The sequence below is a fragment of the Cibotium barometz genome, chromosome 30 (assembly GCF_041138505.1).
Source record: "Cibotium barometz isolate CiBa-2024 chromosome 30, ASM4113850v1, whole genome shotgun sequence".
Taxonomy (NCBI): Eukaryota; Viridiplantae; Streptophyta; class Polypodiopsida; order Cyatheales; family Cibotiaceae; genus Cibotium; species Cibotium barometz.
The window spans coordinates 25,629,010-25,648,909 of NC_141075.1; the positions used below are offsets into that span (position 1 = coordinate 25,629,010).

General features: G+C 50.3%; 1 protein-coding gene across 1 annotated transcript in view; it reads right to left on the reverse strand.

Annotated features, from left to right (window-relative positions):
• The window catches only part of URE (urease), a 154,671-nt gene that overhangs the window by 48,312 nt on the left and 86,459 nt on the right, over window positions 1-19,900 (reverse strand). Inside the window, exon 11 of the mRNA XM_086824046.1 lies at window positions 13,626-13,765. Coding sequence (XP_086680172.1) covers window positions 13,626-13,765 — 140 coding nt within the window. The remainder of the gene's footprint in view (window positions 1-13,625; window positions 13,766-19,900) is intronic.

Consider the following 19,900-nt stretch of genomic DNA (forward strand, 5'->3'; position numbering starts at 1 on the left):
CCTTTAGGAAGGGGGCACTGTTACGACCCTGTGTTTTTCCCTCTGGACAACAAGCAGGTGGGCGCGGGCACGGGTCGCACAGTGTGGACAGGCATCAGTTGAATGTGAAAAGAAAATCTCATATGGTTGCCAGCCCAAGTGTGAAAGGGGACAAAAGGGATTTTAAAGTTATAAGGTTTATTAACCTTGGAAGGCTTAAAAATAAGTATTATTTGGATGATGCATTTTTGCTAAATCGCTTTTGGCGTTTTGGAGAAAACAATTCACATCCTCGTTATTTAAGCGAAGGGTGGGGGAGTCCAAGGGGGCAAGTGTCGTGTGGTGTATGCGAGCGCATGGTTGGTCACCATAGAGCACAGACTACACGAAGAACCTCATCGCGGACAACAGCACTGGACAGAGAGAGAACAGGGATCGTCGTTTTCCTTCGGCCATGGCCAACGTTGCTGCAGGTGGTGGACAAGGCGATGACCACAGACGGCGGCGCTGATGCAGGCTGGGCGATTCTCACAGGTTTGGTGCAGGGGATGGGCGCCAGGCAGCCTGCATGTATGGAAGCAACTAGGCGGAGGCTGCATTTGTGGAAGTGGCCAGGTGGGCGTCAGGCGTGCAACCTTCGGCAGTGTGGGCTGGGCTGCAGGAGTCATGTGGTGGAGTGACGCTTCTCCTTGGCTGGCGGTCAGTCCTGCAATATATATATACAGGTGAACAGATGCTTGCACACTCTCTCTCTCTCTCCCGTTGCCCCCCCCTTCGCTCTCTCTCCCGCTGCCTGCCCTTCGCCCCCCCCTTCGCTGCCTGTCTACCAGCCAAGGCCTCGGTACCTCATGAGATTATTCGAGCAGAGCTGGCAGCTGCCCCTCTGGTGATTAAGGCTCTTACGAGATCAGTCTCCTACATACATGGCTTGTGGGATCTCCCCCGAGACAGATATGCACGCCTCGCCCTTGAGCCCTCCCGACAGTTAGCTTTACAGGGAGACACGGCTTGGTGGTATGGACAGATGACATCTTGGTTCCAGGCACATGGTTTTAGCATGGACAGATTGCCTCCCTTCCAGTATTCTCTGGAGGCACCCTCCCTCACTCTCACACGGACAGAGATTACCAGACTCATCCGTCAGGATTTAGTTCAGCTGGACATTAGGAGGACATGGATACAGCCGACTGAGGAGCTCGGCACGAAGATGGCTTTCTACTACAGAGAGCATTTTCTTCAGCTCACAGCAGATGGTTTTGTGATCAGACCCAATTACATGGATGTACACTTGTCTCATGCACAGTACGATGTGCTATTGGTCAGATTCGCACATCCTCACACCAGCTTGAGATTGAGATTGGCCGATATAGAGGAATACCAGCTGAGGCCACAATATGTCGAGTATGCCATGGGGAGCCAGAGACAGAGCTGCATTATATATGCCATTGTACTGCATACTATGAGATACGTGGTCGTTTCCACTGTTTATTCAGAGAGGGTTTTGGACCACTTTCCAGAGTCATGGGGTACCAGAACCAGAGGTGTTTGGGATTGTTCTTGCTTGAGCTGCGGAGATATAGAGATAGCCTACAAAGAGCTAGACTCAGAGGCACATTACAAACTTCTTTAGTCCAGCCATCACTGCGCGAGATGAACCACAGCAGCAGCAGGACATGGATACCGCCCACACCAGCGGTACACTGATTGATCGTGCGATTGAGCTTGGGTGGTCCAGACGCCCACGACTACGGAGGAGGGCATCCCAGCATCGACAGAGGTTGCAGCGGCGGATTCGGATTATTCTTGCGAGACATGTGGGACACCCAGTCAGGGTGCTGACCACAGAGGATATTGAGGAGATCCGCCAGCGTCCAATGCGGCACATATTATGAGATGGAGGCACCTCCATAGTGTACCCCCCGTCCCACATGATATTGTATCCCCTCACTGTACTCCACTCACCTCCATAGCGTACCCCTCCCCCCCCCCCCTCTCACTATATTCACACCCTATAAAGGTTTCTGTTTACCTTCCAATTCTAGTTTCATTTTCTAGGTGCCAGTAGTATCATCTTTATTTTTCATTTTCTGGTTTTTTATCCAGACATTGTATCAGATCCACCATGATGTAACTTTTTGGTCTCATAGGTCATTATGGCCTTTTGAAGACGTTAATATAACATTTCATTTCATTTCTCTCTCTCTCTCTCTTATGGCACTGGATGGAGTTAGACATAGATCTGCATAGCATGCTTGTACTACCCCTTCAGCATATAGAGATGCATCTTGCCTTAGCACTCCATCCACATCCCCACCCCCCCTTATATTGTTTGTATATGGACTCCACCGATCCATGATGATTCACAGTTGTATCCAAACACATGCACACTTTTTCTTTTCTTCCGATGACCGGAAGAACACAGGCCGACTTTGGCCGACTTTGGCCTCTCGTAGACGTTAACATAGGCCGACTTTGGCCTCTCGTAGACGTTAACATTTCTCTCTCTCTCTCTCTCTCTCTCTCTCTCTCTCTCTCTCTCAGAGGAGATTATGCATTATTCTACACTAGGGGAAGTATTTCTTACGGGCGACTTCAATGCCCACACACAGAGCAGACAGTGTGAGGTGTATGACTATGATGACATGGAGATCCTCCACCCTGTGGATCCAGAGGAGATAGGGGCTAGTCGGGCATCAGAGGACACTGGACCAGACAGAGGACATTATGGGGACCACTTACTAGAGTTGGGAGCCAGGCATCGTCTCGTTATTTATAACGGGATGCTACAGTGGCCGGGATCAGGAGGGCTGACATGCTTCCCACATGGGGGTCATACACGGACCGGAGGCACGGTGGTAGACTACATTATGGGGTCTTTGGAGGCATCACAGCTTGTCACCTCATTCTCCATTCCACCTCGTCCTATTGGGGCAGATCATACATACTTGGCATTTTCACTAGCCGGATCACCAGTATCACCAGCCCCCCACATACCGACGCCACACACTACCATCTACTTCACACATGACATGGCAGACATATACACTGGAAGAGTAGAGGATGGGCTCCTACTCATGGATCCCCTGGCATCTATGGATACCATTACAGCCCAGCTCGCATCACTCCTACACACGGCTGCATTACAGAGCTTCCCACATCGTGTACACTCAGGAGAGCCTGCGAGACCTGGGACTATGCCCCAGAACAGATGGTATGATGACGAGTGCAGAGCCCTATACTCACGACTCCGCATACAGAGAGCCTTGGGAGCCATCACAGAGCAGGAGTCGAGGAGAGAGATGAGGAGACTTACTCGCCGCAAAAGGCGGGCCTTCGCAGAGATACAGGAGCTAGAGATCTTTCATTTCTTCATGAGTAGAGATAGCCCTGTCTCATGGCGGCACTTCAGAGAGCCCCGGACCCCGACACCTATTGCAGACCCACAGACATGGCACACATATGCAGAGGGTCTATACCATGCCCCACAGCAGCCACCTATACCTCAGCCACAGGAGCCTCGACCTACCACAGCTAGCTTCTTTACCCACTCGATGGTACAGGAAGCTATCCGCCGCCTACAGCATGGACGGGCTGCCGACCATATGGGCCTGCAGGGTGAGCATCTCATATATGCAGTAGATTCTTTAGCTCCTTTTCTTGCACACCTGTTTAACAGGGCACTAGCAGAGGGTTTGCCTGCGGAGTGGACGATGCACACCATTGTGCCGATTCACAAAACAGGGGATATGCTCGATCCGAGCAACTACAGGACGGTTATGGTTGGCCACGTGCTGGCCAAACTCTATGGTGCAGTGCTGGAGCAGGAGCTTAGCTTATATGCTGAGCGAGCAGGTTTACGCTCATCAGGGCAGGCAGGCTTCAGGAGAGCTTTCTCTACCACTGACCATGTATTCACTTTGAGATGTATGATTGATCAGGCCAGAGTGAGGAAGAGAAAGCTCTATTGCTGCTTTGTGGATTTCCGCAAGGCATTTGACACAGTACCACGAGAGAGGCTCTTTCAGCGCCTGCAGTCTCTTGGCATACCAGCAGATATCACATGGGGCATCTATGCATTATATGAGCAGGTTTTTGGGCGAGTCAGATGTCCAGGAGGTATGTCCGAGACTATTGCTAGCACCATTGGTGTGAAGCAAGGATGCCCACTTTCCCCCACGCTATTTGGGTTATACATTGATGAGGTGGCTGACTTCATTACACGGGGAGGCGGAGATGGAGTTGATTTAGCAGGTACCTCAGTACATATTATGCTCTATGCTGATGATATTGTATTAGTGTCTGAGTCCCCCGGTGGTCTACAGCAGCATCTACATGCACTCCATGATTTCTGCACACAGAGGGGTCTTACTGTGAACCTTGGGAAAACCAAGGTTATGGTCTTTCATACATCGAGACAGGGCAGGAGTCAGCTCACATTCACTCTCGCAGGATGCCAGGTGGAGGTGGTGACATCATACGTGTACCTAGGGGTTACCTTCTCTGCAGCAGCCACACGCTTTACCATGGGTTCAGCAGCCAGAGCTAGATTGACACGGGGATATGCAGCATTGGCTATGCTAGAGAGACAGTGCCACCAGGCGCATTTTCAGGAGCCCCGGACGAAGGGGTGGCTATTTGACACATTAGTCACACCGGCATTGATGTATGGAGCAGCAGTATGGGCGCCAGGCCTTGCTACACATTGGTGGACACAGATAGAGACACCACAGGCCCTCATGATGGCACGCATGATACGCAGCAAACCGTCAGTACCTCATGACATTATCCGAGCAGAGTTTGCTGCGCCTCCTATGATGGTAGAGGCCATATTTCAGACTATATGCCTCCTAGACAGATTCAGAGAGATGCCACAGGACAGATTATCATACAGAGCTTTTCAGGCATCTAGACAGTTGGCTGAGGCAGGAGACAGAGGATCATGGTATGCACAGGTCACACATTGGTTCTCACAGCATGGCCTAGACATGGATCATCTACCACCATTCCAGTATGACAGGGATGCACCACATATCCGTCTCTCTCATAGTGAGAGGAACAGAGTATTGAGACAGGATCTATGGCAGCTCTATACACGAGAGACATGGATATCGCCTACACAGCCTCTTCCACCGAAGATGCTATACTACAGAGATCACTTCATGAGTATCACTGATGATGGATTTATAGAGAGGCCTAGATACATGGAGGGCTTTTTACCACACGGCTCCCGAGTGGCTATTGGTCAGCTCAGAGTTTCATCACACCGATTGGAGATTGAGACTGGCAGAGCAGCACGGATCCCCCGAGAGGAGAGGGTATGCAGATTGTGCAGAGAGGAGGTGGAGAGAGAGGAGCATTATGTATGCAGATGCAGAGCATATACAGCCATCAGAGAGAGATATCCCATTTTATTCAGAGAGCCACATTCCCTACGCCAGATCTTTGAGGCAGCAGACCAGCGCATACTGGGGAGATACATTCTAGACATACAGCGCCACAGAGAGACATTATTACAGGCTCAGACAGCTCGAGAGGGGGGGCGACAGACACAGATTACTACATTTTTTCAGAGATCCATACCCCTCCCAGCCCCTACACGGCAGGGAATTACTCTCCAGAGAGCAGAGACACTTAGAGCCCGCAGGAGACAGAGGACACCTGGCTTTCGGACACCACGCCTATACCAGAGAGAGATGACAGAGATCAGAGCTCAGTTTCATAGAGAGGGTGAGGAGCGACTGGCTCGCTTCAGAGCACACCCAGGCATGTTCTTCAGAGAGCTGTGGACACCCCCTTCACTGATGTATACCATTTTATACCCCCAGTATGGTACAGGATGGAGCTAGCTAGGTTGCATATCATGATTGTATACTCCATGCATATAGCTTTGCATTCTCCTAGTAATAGAGCTCCATCCCCTACACACCCAGATTCAGCTTTTTTATTCAGTACTTTTTCATTTTGTTGGGATGACAGAGGATACCCCATACATGTACTCCGATTTGTCTCATAGGCCGAGTTCGGTCTTTTGGAAGACGTTAATAAAATCTTTCTTTCTTTCTTTCTTTCTCTCTCTCAGGGAATTACTCTCCAGAGAGCAGAGACACTTAGAGCCCGCAGGAGACAGAGGACACCTGGCTTTCGGACACCACGCCTATACCAGAGAGAGATGACAGAGATCAGAGCTCAGTTTCACAGAGAGGGTGCGGAGCGACTGGCTCGCTTCAGAGCACACCCAGGCATGTTCTTCAGGGAGCTGTGGACACCCCCTTCACTGATGTATACCATTTTATACCCCCAGTATGGTACAGGATGGAGCTAGCTAGGTTGCATATCATGATTGTATACTCCATGCATATAGCTTTGCATTCTCCTAGTAATAGAGCTCCATCCCCTGCACACCCAGATTCAGCTTTTTTATTCAATACTTTTTCATTTTGTTGGGATGACAGAGGATACCCCATACAGGTACTCCGATTTGTCTCATAGGCCGAGTTCGGTCTTTTGGAAGACGTTAATAAAATCTCTCTCTCTCTCTCTCTCTCTCTCTCTCTCTCTCTCTCTCTCAGCACAGGTCACGAACCTCGAACAAGAGAACACGGCACTCAAGGAGGAGGTGAGTGCATTGAAAGTGGAAATGGTAGCCATCAAGAATGCTGAGAAGGAAGAAGGGGAGATCAATGACAACACTCTCACGGCCATCAAAGAAGAGATCTCCAAGGAGATCACAAAGGACATGGAGGGAAAGCTCGAAGCCAAGCTGTCAGGATGGGTCGAGGTGGTGAAGAAGAACATCCGTAAAGAAGTGAGGGAGGAGACTCAAAGGGAAGAACACCAAATCATTCACACCACCATTGAGGAGGAGAAGATGAGGCATGCCCGCCGCCTCAACATTCGAGTCACAGGTATAGCCGAGACACCCGACTCCACTCCCGAGAAAGATGGACAGCTTCTATGCATGAAGCTCGGCTACAAGGAAGAGCACCCTCTCCCCTTCACCAAAGCATGGAGAGCCGGGAAAGACTCAACACGCAAGCGAGCCCTCATCCTACAGTTTGCAGGAGAGACGGAGAGGGTCACCTTCATGAGGAAGAGGGTCATACTACGAGGTTTAGAGGGAGCTCCTATTTTCTTGGATGATGATCTCACGAGGATGCAGCTTGAGCATAGGAGAACTTGCATGCCACGAGTCTTACACGCGAGGAGAGAAGGCAAGAAGGCCTTCTATCGAGATGGTCGGGTCATCATTGATGGCCGGCCCATGGATTAGCGGTTTGGGGCCTATGGGACACACACCAGGCAACTGAGAGAGATACACATGGGCCATGGCAGTATGGAACTGTAATGGTTCACTATGGGTGCAGCCTGGACGACTGGAGCATGTTATGGTGGGGAGAGACATCATACTTCTGACAGAGACACATCAGAGCCCAGAGAGAGGGCTACCTCGAGTAGAGGGATTCCAGTGGGAGTCAGCATACAGGACGACCACACGCCAGGGTACCTCGAGAGGGTCGGGGGGAGTAGCAGTCCTATTCAGACGGGAGCTACAGGGGAGACTGAGAGTGGTAGCACAGGATCCAGAGGCCAGATACATGTGGATCAGCTTACAGCTCTCACAGGACAGGGTTATATATAGCTCCATGTTACTTTTCTCCATCAGGATCCTCCTATGTCATTACAGAGGACATGCCACAGGAGGAGGAGACAGGAGCCTCGCCATACACTTGTCTGTCAGAGGAGATTATGCATTATTCTACACTAGTGGAAGTATTTCTTACGGGCGACTTCAATGCCCACACAAGAGCAGACAGTGTGAGGTGTATGACTATGATGACATGGAGATCCTCCGCCCTGTGGATCCAGAGGAGATAGGGGCTAGTCGGGCATCAGAGGACACTGGACCAGACAGAGGACATTATGGGGACCACTTACTAGAGTTGGGAGCCAGGCATCGTCTCGTTATTTATAACGGGATATTACAGTGGCCGGGATCAGGAGGGCTGACATGCTTCCCACATGGGGGTCATACACAGACCAGAGGCACGGTGGTAGACTACATTATGGGGTCTTTGGAGGCATCACAGCTTGTCACCTCATTCTCCATTCCACCTCGTCCTATTGGGGCAGATCATACATACTTGGCATTTTAACTAGCCGGATCACCAGTATCACCAGTCCCCCACATACCGACGCCACACACTACCATCTACTTCACACATGACATGGTAGACATACACACTGGCAGAGTAGAGGATGGACTCCTACTCATGGATCCCCTGGCACCTATGGATACCATTACAGCCCAGCTGGCATCACTCCTACACACGGCTGCATTACAGAGCTTCCCACATCGTGTACACTCAGGAGAGCCTGCGAGACCTGGGACTATGCCCCAGAACAGATGGTATGATGACGAGTGCAGAGCCCTATACGCACGGCTCCGCATACAGAGAGCCTTGGGAGCCATCACAGAGCAGGAGTCGAGGAGAGAGATGAGGAGACTTACTCGCCACAAAAGGCGGGCCTTCGCAGAGATACAGGAGCTAGAGATCTTTCATTTCTTCATGAGTAGAGATAGCCCTGTCTCATGGCGGCACTTCAGAGAGCCCCGGACCCCCCGACACCTATTGCAGACCCACAAACATGGCACACATATGCAGAGGGTCTATACCATGCCCCACAGCAGCCACCTATACCTCAGCCACAGGAGCCTCGACCTACCACAGCTAGCTTCTTTACCCACTCGATGGTACAGGAAGCTATCCGCCGCCTACAGCATGGACGGGCCGCCGGCCATATGGGCCTGCAGGGTGAGCATCTCATATATGCAGTAGATTCTTTAGCTCCTTTTCTTGCACACCTGTTTAACAGGGACGGCTCCCGAGTGGCTATTGGTCAGCTCAGAGTTTCATCACACCGATTGGAGATTGAGACTGGCAGAGCCACACGGATCCCCCGAGAGGAGAGGGTATGCAGATTGTGCAGAAAGGAGGTGGAGAGTGAGGAGCATTATGTATGCAGATGCAGAGCATATACAGCCATCAGAGAGAGATATCCCATTTTATTCAGAGAGCCACATTTACGCCAGATCTTTGAGGCAGCAGACCAGCGCATACTGGGGAGATACATTCTAGACATACAGCGCCACAGAGAGACATTATTACAGGCTCAGACAGTTCCAGAGGGGGGGCGACAGACACAGATTACTGCATTTTTTCAGAGATCCATCCCCCTCCCAGCCCCTACACGGCAGGGAATTACTCTCCAGAGAGCAGAGACACTTAGAGCCCACAGGAGACAGAGGACACCTGGCTTTCGGACACCACGCCTATACCAGAGAGAGATGACAGAGATCAGAGCTCAATTTCACAGAGAGGGTGCGGAGCGACTGGCTCGCTTCAGAGCACACCCAGGCATGTTCTTCAGGGTGTTGTGGACACCCCCTTCACTGATGTATACCATTTTATACCCCCAGTATGGTACAGGATGGAGCTAGCTAGGTTGCATATCATGATTGTATACTTGACAGCACTGGATATGGGCAACATTTGCTGGAGCTTGGGGCCCGACACGGTACACCATCTCGTTATTTATAACGGGATGACTCAGTGGTGGCCAGATTCAGGTGGGTTGACTTGCTTTCCAGTGGGGGGTGGCAACAGTACAGTGGACTATGTGATGGGATCCTGGGAGCCAACAGATATGGTGTCTCACTTTACCGTACCAGCATGCCCCATTGGGGCGGATCATACATATCTATCCCTCACTTTTAGGAGCTTACTGGAGACCCACCCACCCATCATACAGCCACCACGCACTATTTTCCACTTCACTCAGGACCTAGCCAATGTGTATGACTATCATGTTCATGATCAGCTATTTGCCTTAGACCCATGGGCACCCATGGCTATGCTCACCTCCTCACATGTACTGCACTCCGCAGCCGTGAGGAGTTTCCCATACCACATACAGACAGGACAGCCACCTACATCTGGGAGCATGCCCCAGAACCGATGGTATGATGATGAGTGCAGAAACCTTTACCGCAGTCTCCGAGTGCAGAGGGCTCGCGGGGAGATCACCCAGAGACAGGCAGGCAGGAGGATGCATACTCTCACCCGCTGTAAGCGGCAAGCTTATGAGGAGGCTCAGTACTGGGGGGACATATCACATGCTCAGGAGCAGAGATGCTGCTGCTGCTTGGAGGAGACTCAGAGAGCCCCGTCCTCCCACACCTATTACCGATCCTCAGACCTGGCAGACATTTGCAGAGAGACTCTATGATGTGCCTGCACAGCCCCCTATACCACAGCCCACAGAGCCATGCTCCACAGTCTCCACCTTCTTCACCCCACCTATGGTTAGGAGGGCCATATGCCGACTCCAACATTGACGGGCGACAGATCATACAGGATTGCAGGGAGAGCATCTCATCTATGTTATTGATACATTGGCACCATTTCTTGCTCATCTCTTCAACAGAGCTCTGTCAGAGGGGTTTCCGGCTGACTGGACGATGCACACTATTGTGCCGATCCATAAAGCGGGAGATGTACTAGACCCCGGGAACTACAGGACCATCATGATTGGCCATATATTGGCCAAACTATACGGGGCAGTTTTGGAGGCAGAGCTAAGCACTCATGCAGAGGATGGGGGATTGAGAGCAGCAGGCCAGGCAAGCTTCCAACGAGCCTTCTCGACCATCGACCACATTTTTACATTGAGGTGCCTGATTGATCAGGCCAAGGCACGGAGGCAACGGCTCTATTGTTGCTTTGTGGATTTCCGCAAGGCATTTGATACTGTGCCCAGAGAGCGCCTCTTTCGGCGACTACAGACACTACGCATACCCTCAGACATGATGTGGGGCATATACAGGCTATATGAGCAGGTCTTTGGGAGAGTCCGATGCCCAGGTGGCTTGTCCGACACAGTTGCTAGCACCATTGGTGTGAAGCAGGGGTGTCCGCTCTCCCCCACACTCTTTGGGCTCTATATTGATGAGGTGGTCGACTACATCACACAGGGAGGAGGCTCTGGGGTTGAGCTATCAGGTATTACTGTCCATGTTATGCTTTATGCTGATGACATCGTCTTGGTATCCGACACGCAGGTTGGGCTTCAAAGACACCTTGTGGCTCTTGATGCCTTTTGCGCGTAGCAGGGTCTCACAATGAACCTTGGGAAAAACCAAGGTTATGATCTTCCACCCCTCACCCGCAGTCAGGAGCCACACTACTCTCACATTAGCAGGAGGGCGGGTCGAGGTGGTGAGCTCTTATGTTTACCTTGGCATCACATTTACTAGCTCAGCTGGACCCTTCTCCATGGCTCAGGCAGTCCGAGACAGAGTGACCCGGGGGTATGCAGCTCTTGCAGGCCTTGAGCGTCAGTGTCATCAGGCACATTTTCAGGAACCCCGCACGAAGGGGTGGCTCTTTGATACATTAGTGACACCACATGGGTACAACTGGAGAGACCACAGATCTTGATGCTCTCGAGGATGATACGCAGCAAACCATCCGTCCCGCACGACATTGTTTGAGCTAAGTTTGCTGCACCACCTATGGCAGTGGAGGCATTGTTCGAGACGATGTCCTTTATATACAGGATGAGGGAGATGCCCACGGAGAGATTATCCCGCCGAGCTTTTGAGGCATCCAGACAGCTAGACGAGGCTGGACACACTGGATTTTGGTATGCACAGATGCTACAGTGGTTCTCACATCATGGGATAGACATTGAGCAGTTGCCACCTTTTCAGTATGATCAGTCTGCTCCACGGGGTTACCTCTCTCTCAATGAGAGGAACAGAGTGATGAGACAGGACATATGGCAGCGCTACATACAGGAGACATGGATAGCGCCAGAGAGCCCACTACCACCGAAGATGCTGTATTACAGAGACCACTTTATGAGCATCTCAGGGGATGGGTTTATACAGCGACCGCGGTATATGGATGTATACATGCCCCACAGCTCTTGCGTTGCTATTGGACAGCTACGAGTCTCATCACATGAGCTAGAGATAGAGGCTGGGAGAGCGGCACGGGTTCCCAGAGCCGAGCGGATATGCAGATTGTGCCGCGAGGAGGTGGAGACTGAGGATCACTTTGTATGTAGATGTAGAGCCCACCAAGGGGTCAGAGATAGATATGCAGGATTGATTGAGGAGCACTCTTCACTACATCAGCTGATGGAGGCCTCGGACCAGCGACAGCTTGGCAGACTACTACTAGAGCTTCATAGTTCTTGAGAGAGACTCCTCCAAACACCCGCTCCCACTAGGGGTGGGAGACAGTCCCAGCTCACAGATTTCTTCCAGAGAGCTATGCCAGTGCCAGCTGATGTACCACGTGGGGTGACCGCATAGAGAGCAAAGGAATTGAGAGCCAGGAGGAGACCTAGACAGACTGGACACAGGGCACCCCGACTCTGTCACCGAGAGATAGCAGCTATCCGGATGAGACACCAGATGGAGACACATGAGAGGCTAGCTCGCTTTCATTCAAACTCAGGGTACATGTTCACGCCACTCACAGCCTCAACATCAGCGATGTATGATATCTTATATCCCTCTTATGGCACTGGATGGAGTTAGACATAGATCTGCATAGCATACCCCTTCAGCATATAGAGATGCATCTTGCCTTAGCACTCCATCCACATCCCCACCCCCCTTTATATTGTTTGTATATGGGCTCCACCGATCCATGATGGTTCACAGTTGTATCCAGACACATGCACACTTTTTCTTTTCTTTCTTTTCCTTTTCTTTCTTTTTCTTTTCTTCCGATGACCGGAAGAACACAGTTGTATTATTTTTTGTCTCATAGGCCGACTTTGGCCTCTCGTAGACGTTAATATATCTTTCTTTCTTCTTTCTTTCTCTCTCTCTCGTGACAGTCGGCGGACTGTGGGGAAATTGGCTGGACTGCCCTCAGAGGGGCAGAGTCAACAGTAAGCAAGTGGGCAGTTTGCTTACTGTCGACTCTCCAGGTGAACAGCACGCTGATTGGGCAGTTTGCAGGCGATGCTCAGGGGCTAAACAGTAGGCCCTTTTTACTCCCTATCTCCCTCCTGGCGACTAGCTGGACTGCAGAGAATATAGGTTTGGACTACACGTGGGCTAGGAGCAGGATTCGCATCCAAGCGCTACATGCAGATACGTGTGGCTGAGCAGGATTCCTCGCACGGAGAACTTTATAGGTCTCCTTAGGCTATGTTTTGGAGACATCAAGGGCTTGCCCCCTTCCCTATGTGTGTGGACGCACACTTGCAGGTGAGTATATGTGCAGATGGGTAATCTTGCAAGAAAACAAGAGCCGCTTGCCAAAACGATATTGACATAAATGCATGGGACTAGACTTGGTAGCCAGTCGCAAGCAAGACGATTGCTCAAGGGAATTAGATAGTTACCAAAACATCTTGGCAATCACTTATTCAGCTACTTTCTTTTTGAACCCTCCCTCTAAAATAAGAAGAAGAATGTTCTTTTAGCCCAAGTACTAACATTTTCAACCAGTGCTCGACAAAAACCACCTCCTTTGTGATATGTAGATATACTCTCTGTGACATGAGCACCATAAATTTTAAAAGACAGTGTGAATTGCAGGAGCTGAAAACTAGCAGACACCAACCTTTCCAGTGAAACCTATGTTGAGGGGCATCCCATCTGTTGCTTTCAACATGAATTCCATGTGTGCAGGAGCTGGTGTGCAAGTGGTGGCACAAGTGCCATGTGCTGGCCCTGTTCCCCCACCAAGCATAGTAGTAATACCTGCTCGCAAATTTAAAAATCCGAAAAACTCTGAACTTGCATCCAGTTTTGAGTAGAAATGAGCATTACATCTAAAAGACCAGTTCAAGTAAATAAAAATATTACAAGAAAGAGCTCAAAACCTGACTCCTTACAAGTTTGTGTAATCCATCTACCATCTAAAGACACTATTTGTGTAATCCATCTACTAGGCCTCTACTGAATAGTCGGCGGTGGGGATAGACTCTATCCTGCAATGGGTGAGCCTAAAGGAATTGTCTCCTCATAGAGGAGAGCGGGTTGTGACTGTCACCTACGTAACTGCCCCCCAAGTGACGATGCAGGAAGAAGTCCGAGAGGTGTAGTCGAAGAATCCTCAGCCACACCTGGCGCTTTGGGGCAGTCCCAAAGGCAATGTCACCTAGCGCTTTGGGGGGGGGGGAGATGTTGGGTTGGGTTGAGACGATGGCAAGGACTATCTGCCCTCTGCCTCAAATCTCAACGAGGCATCTGCCCTGAGCCTCCTAAGGAAGCCACCTGAAACTAGCACCAAAGCTAAGGGGGGCCCAAGCTATGTAAAGGGCGCCCAGATAGTGACCAGTGGGATCCTGAAGAAGCAGTTCCAGATCAGCGGGGGCCGGCAGAGTCTCTCCTTGTCTTACCTTGTGGGAGCCACCTCCATGGCAATCTGGTTAGCGGCACTCCTGGGGAAGCAGGCAGCGGTGCCGCCCAAGGCAACGGATTGTCTGCCAATGGCTAGTTCCCTCCTGTTGGACCTCGGAGGGAGCCCCAACAGGAGTTTCGGCATCAAATTGAACTTGCAAACAGCCCGAAAAGTTTGGGGCTTTTGCAAAATTGCCAATCTGCATTAAAATTTAAAGCTGCAATAAGCCCAAAATTTGGGGGTTTAGCCAAAATTGAAGTGCATGGTGAGTATAATTTTTGGGGCTTTTCCCAAAATTGGTAGTTCCCAGCCAAACTGACATACATTGAAGGGTCATATGCGCTTATTTTTTGGGGCTTCTTCAAAAATTAACACAAAATGGCAAAATTGATGCCTTCCGTACAGCCAGCATCACCCTCATGAATACCAGAGGCGGCAGCACCTCTTGAGGCATTCCGGTAGCACCAGAACTCAACATCAAAGATGCTTGGCTTGGCCAGCTATCTTCTGTCCATCACTCCAGGTGACATAGCTTGGAAAAGACGCCGGGAAAGGCGGCGCCACCGTCTTCACCTTGTGATTTCCTCGGAATTTGTAATTTCCATGTAATGTGTGTGAGTCAGGGTTCTCTGCTCGGGATGTCACCCAAAATCTGAAAAATAATCTTGGGTGTGTGTTATATTTTCCCATGTGTTTTCCACTTTAAACATCAGTATCGCCGTGTTGTATAAAAGGCCCCATCTCCAATGTTTACCCTATTTAGAGTAAGGGAGGGTTTCTCATCAGTAGACTTAGGTATGAAGCTGCTATGGATGGAGCTCCCACAAATCAGGCATGGGAGGGAAGTTCCAAGATGTAGGTGCCTTGGCCCCCTAGACCTCTGAGTTGCCATGCATCCATGCTAAGACCTGGAGCCACTCGTCATGTTTGAATGAACGTAAAACCATGTGTGTGCACAATTCACCTCTGAACTATGCTCAGACTTAAGCCTCTAAGTTGGCATGGGAAACACGTCTAGTAGGAGACATGGTACAGTCCGGAGGCCATCACAGAGCATGATGAAGGTTATCTGAGGTCACTCCACCTTCACTTTGAAGGGGGGTTTGTTGGCCATTCAGAGCTTCACATGTGTACTCGTCTTTATCTGTTCGTATGTATGTGTGTGTCCACCCTATGTGTGTGTGTGTGTAACCTTATTCATGTATATGTGTGTGAACACCTGCCTAGGTGTGAACACCCCGTATATCTGCATAAGATAAGCATGCAATGTGTCAGTCCATGTGTCCTGTGCCCATTTGTGTTTGTAATATGTAAGAGTCAAAAGATAAGGCTAAAAGTCTACAAAAGCATGTACGTGGTGTAGCTTTAAAATTACATTAATCTAATATCATTTGAGTCGTGCAATACCTCTCTCTCTAGAGAATTGGTTCTCTCCCTCCCTTGTCTCTCTCTCTCTCTCTCTCTCTATCTCCAAGCCAGACGGAGACCGAGAGCACCAGGCTACCAGACTCCCAGACTACATCAGAAGGAGATCACAGAGATACGGGCTCGACATCAGCACCATATCCAAGAGCGACTAGATCACTTACACTCACACTTGGAGATCATGCTCCAATGGATTTTTGCCTCGCCATCACCTATGTATCACATATTACACCCCCATTATCGTACTGGTTGGAGCTAGACAGATCTGCATTGCATTCTTGTATACCCTACGCATATAGGTTGCATATTGAGCCTCTAGCAGTAGTGCTCCATCCATCACACCCCTCCCCACTAGCTCAGTACTTTCATAGTTTATTTCATGTTCATTTTGTGCTTTTTTTTTTTGGACATCCAGAGGACATTGACAGTTGTACATTGATTTGTCTCATAGGTCGAGTTCGGCCTCTAGTAGACGTTAATACAGCTTTCTTTCTCTCTCTCTCTCTTGCCTCTCCACCATGGAGCCCTTCGAGCCACCATAGCTTTGAGCTTGCACGAAACCCTAAACCTATGCCCATAGTGTGAGTGCATGTGCCTGTGTGTGCATATCAGTGAGAGAATTTTTGGTGACAAAAATCACATCTAGTAACTCCTTATAAAAAAGAGATTAATGACAAATAAAACTACCGTAGACCATATTGAAATAAGGCACATACTTTTTCTTCTGGGAAAAAGATCCTTCTATTAGTTAATAAAAAACAGCCACAAAGGGCTAGATACAACCACTAACAGCTAGATACAAACTCGCCTCCATGTACGGGGCGGGGAACAAATAATCAAGAGGTGGAGAAAGATGCACTTCTCCTCGGGCTAGCCGCTCTATGAGAAAAAGGCTATCAGAGGGAGGGGAGGGGGGGGGGGGGGGGGGATAACCACACAGGTGGTCTGTAATGCCAAGTGGGATCAATATCTCTCGCGGTGAGAACAGGGCCAGGCCACCAGAGCCTCAAGACAGCTTCCCACCGCTTCCACATGTGTGTGGTCAGAACCTCCTTGCAACTTCCCCCATTGACCGCAGAGGGTATGGATGATGTCAAGCCAAATGCTCCTAATGGACTTCGTAGGCGGAGTGTGGGTACCCTCGATGGCTTCGTTGCATCTAGCTCTCCATATGTACCAAGCTGCAATGCTACTGCAAATCCCCCATCTCTCATATGACCCCGGTCTCCAGTGGTCAGTAGATGGGGCTCTAACTGGTACTGCCGAAATGCAGAGGTGAGAGACCTAAAGCGCTAGCCCCCCACCATCCTCCTCATAGCCCTGACAACCTCAGCCTCTGTGGCCAAAGCGATAGTGCCCCATGTAATGATACGGATTGAGGTCATGTACATTGTGAAGATGCGGATAATCCATTGCCAAACCTATTGAGCCTTTGGGAAATCCCAAAGACAATGTCACTGAGACTCATGAGAGTGGCCACACCTCACGCAAGCTACTAGTCAACCTCCAATCACCAACCACATGCCTACCGCCAAGCTCCTGTGTGCCATCAACCAAAGAAAGAGGGTAATCGTTCGAGGCCGAAAACTGTCCCAAAGCCTCCGAGAGAAGACGCTAGGAGAGGCCCTGTGTGACTGCAAATGTACTGCTGTTGTCAGGCTGCCATCAATCTCTAGCATCTGAATCCGCGGCCTAGCACCGCTGTGTATGCAAAAAAGAGGCATCCAAAGTCTCCTCCCAATCAGCATGATCACGCCAAGTCCACTCTCATGGGTCCCACTTTTGGTGCGTCAGAGATTGGCTCTCCCAAATCGATAGCTACCAAAGTCTCTCCTTGGCCACCTTGGCCGGCGGGGGATCTATGTGCCACTCATGTGCCTAGAATCCAATCACCCTCACCCCCTGTAAGAAGCACCCACTGAAATTCTCGAAGGGGGGCTCGCATCTCTCTAATCTGCATGGGGACAAATAGAGAAAGTGAGCAAACCACTAGCCTCATCCACTCCATGGACTGCCAATAGAATATCATGCCTAGTAAACACACCAAGACACTATGGGGGGATCACTCCTGAGGAATAGCAAAGTCGATGTCAAGGCTAAGCCTGTCTCTACCTTGGATCCCTGCCAGGCCTCTCCTAAACCTCTCAGGGCACCTTCCTGTGTGCAAGCCAATCTCAAAGGGACCTGGCAGGTCGTATGCTCAACGCCCCCCATGATACATGAGGTTGGGCCCCCGACATATGGCCACTGGGTGAACGGATCAAGGGGTTCCACATCAGTGGCTGCCGCATATGCTCCTCTGAGGCTACCGGAGCTAGCTGCCTAAGGGCCAGCCTGAGGTGATCCCAAGCTTCGAGTAAACTGGCTGCGAATCTGTCCTCAAAAGCTGGACTAAATCCGTGGGCCCACATCTCTGTGAAGATCCATCTAGTACTCAGCGGCCAAGGGCCCCCTAGGCTGAGCGTACAGGCTGAAATCCGGGCCAAGAGGAAGTCCTTCCAAGACTCACTACCGGGAAGAAGTCCTCTCACAATCAACTTGCCTAGCAGGATGCGGCTCTGAATAGCAGGGTCAATGATGCCTAGGTGTAACGCGCGGAAGCTCTGGGTAGTCTTCTTTCAGCCCTAAACACTCTTGAAGACCTCCTGATGCAAAACGCACCATGATGCAAAAACGCAGGTAGAGAGAGAGTAGAGAGAGAGAGTAAGAAGTGCTGGAAATTCAGTATATACTATGTACAAAAAAGGTACAAATCTGTACAGCCATGGGCTGCCTTCATAAAAAGGTTGTTAACCCCTAAATCTGTCCCCTATGGGACCTCCTATTGACTCACACCCCTAGTGGGTGGAATCAGTAAAACATTGAGCAAAGGGGCTATTTATAGCCCCTTGGATTAAATGATGAACTGGCCGACTGCTGGTCGGCCAGTTACAGCTTCATTAAATGCCCTTAAATGCAGCCGACTGGATGTACTTGTTGTCCTGGCTGCGCCTGCTGCTGCCACTCCTTCCTGGCCTTGCTGATGTCAGCCGACATGTCTTCTGGTACAGCCGACAGCTCCTAAACTCAGCCGACTGCTCCCTGGTGCTTCTCCAAGTCCAACCTGTCTACTACTGCATCTTGTGCTCCACAATCTGACTCTATCTGGTTCCTAGTCTTTTATCTGTCTGCCTCTTCTGGATCTAGCCTTGAGAAGGTCCATGGCATTGCTGATGCACATGACATCCCCCTCTGCTAAACTTGATGACGGGAATCCAACCTGCTCTTGGATGACTGTCATCATCCCAATCCTGTCCCGAAGTCCCTCTGTCATCATCCATCCCTGGCAAACCTTTTTCTCTGAAAATCCGTTCTGTTCTCCAAACCACTCCGTCTCTGATGAAGATCTATGCATCTGGTCTTCCTTTAGTCCACAATCCATTCCTGCCCTGGCTCTGAACACCGTCTTGGTCTTCGTTCCTGGAACTGAGTCTGGCACTCTCACATCACCCTTGGAGGATCAACCTCCCTTGGGACCGTTCCCTTAGAACCCATCTGGCTCACGGAACTGACATCCCCATCTGGCACTGTGGAACACCACCAACAAACCTCCTGGGAGTTCTTCCCGATCTGTGTTCTTGTCTTAGGCTTCGAATCCGTGTACTTTCCTGTACCTTGGACCTGTACACCATCATATGGGACTGAATCAGCGTTTAGCGTAGCTGAGCTTGATGCTCTGATACCAATGTAACGCGCGGAAGCTCTGGGTAGTCTTCTTTCAGCCCTAAACACTCTTGAAGACCTCCTGATGCAAAACGCACCATGATGCAAAAACGCAGGTAGAGAGAGAGTAGAGAGAGAGAGTAAGAAGTGCTGGAAATTCAGTATATACTATGTACAAAAAAGGTACAAATCTGTACAGCCATGGGCTGCCTTCATAAAAAGGTTGTTAACCCCTAAATCTGTCCCCTATGGGACCTCCTATTGACTCACACCCCTAGTGGGTGGAATCAGTAAAACATTGAGCAAAGGGGCTACTGGAGTAAGCTTAGACGCATTGTTCGAGTTCTTGGAGCCAGAGGCTCCCG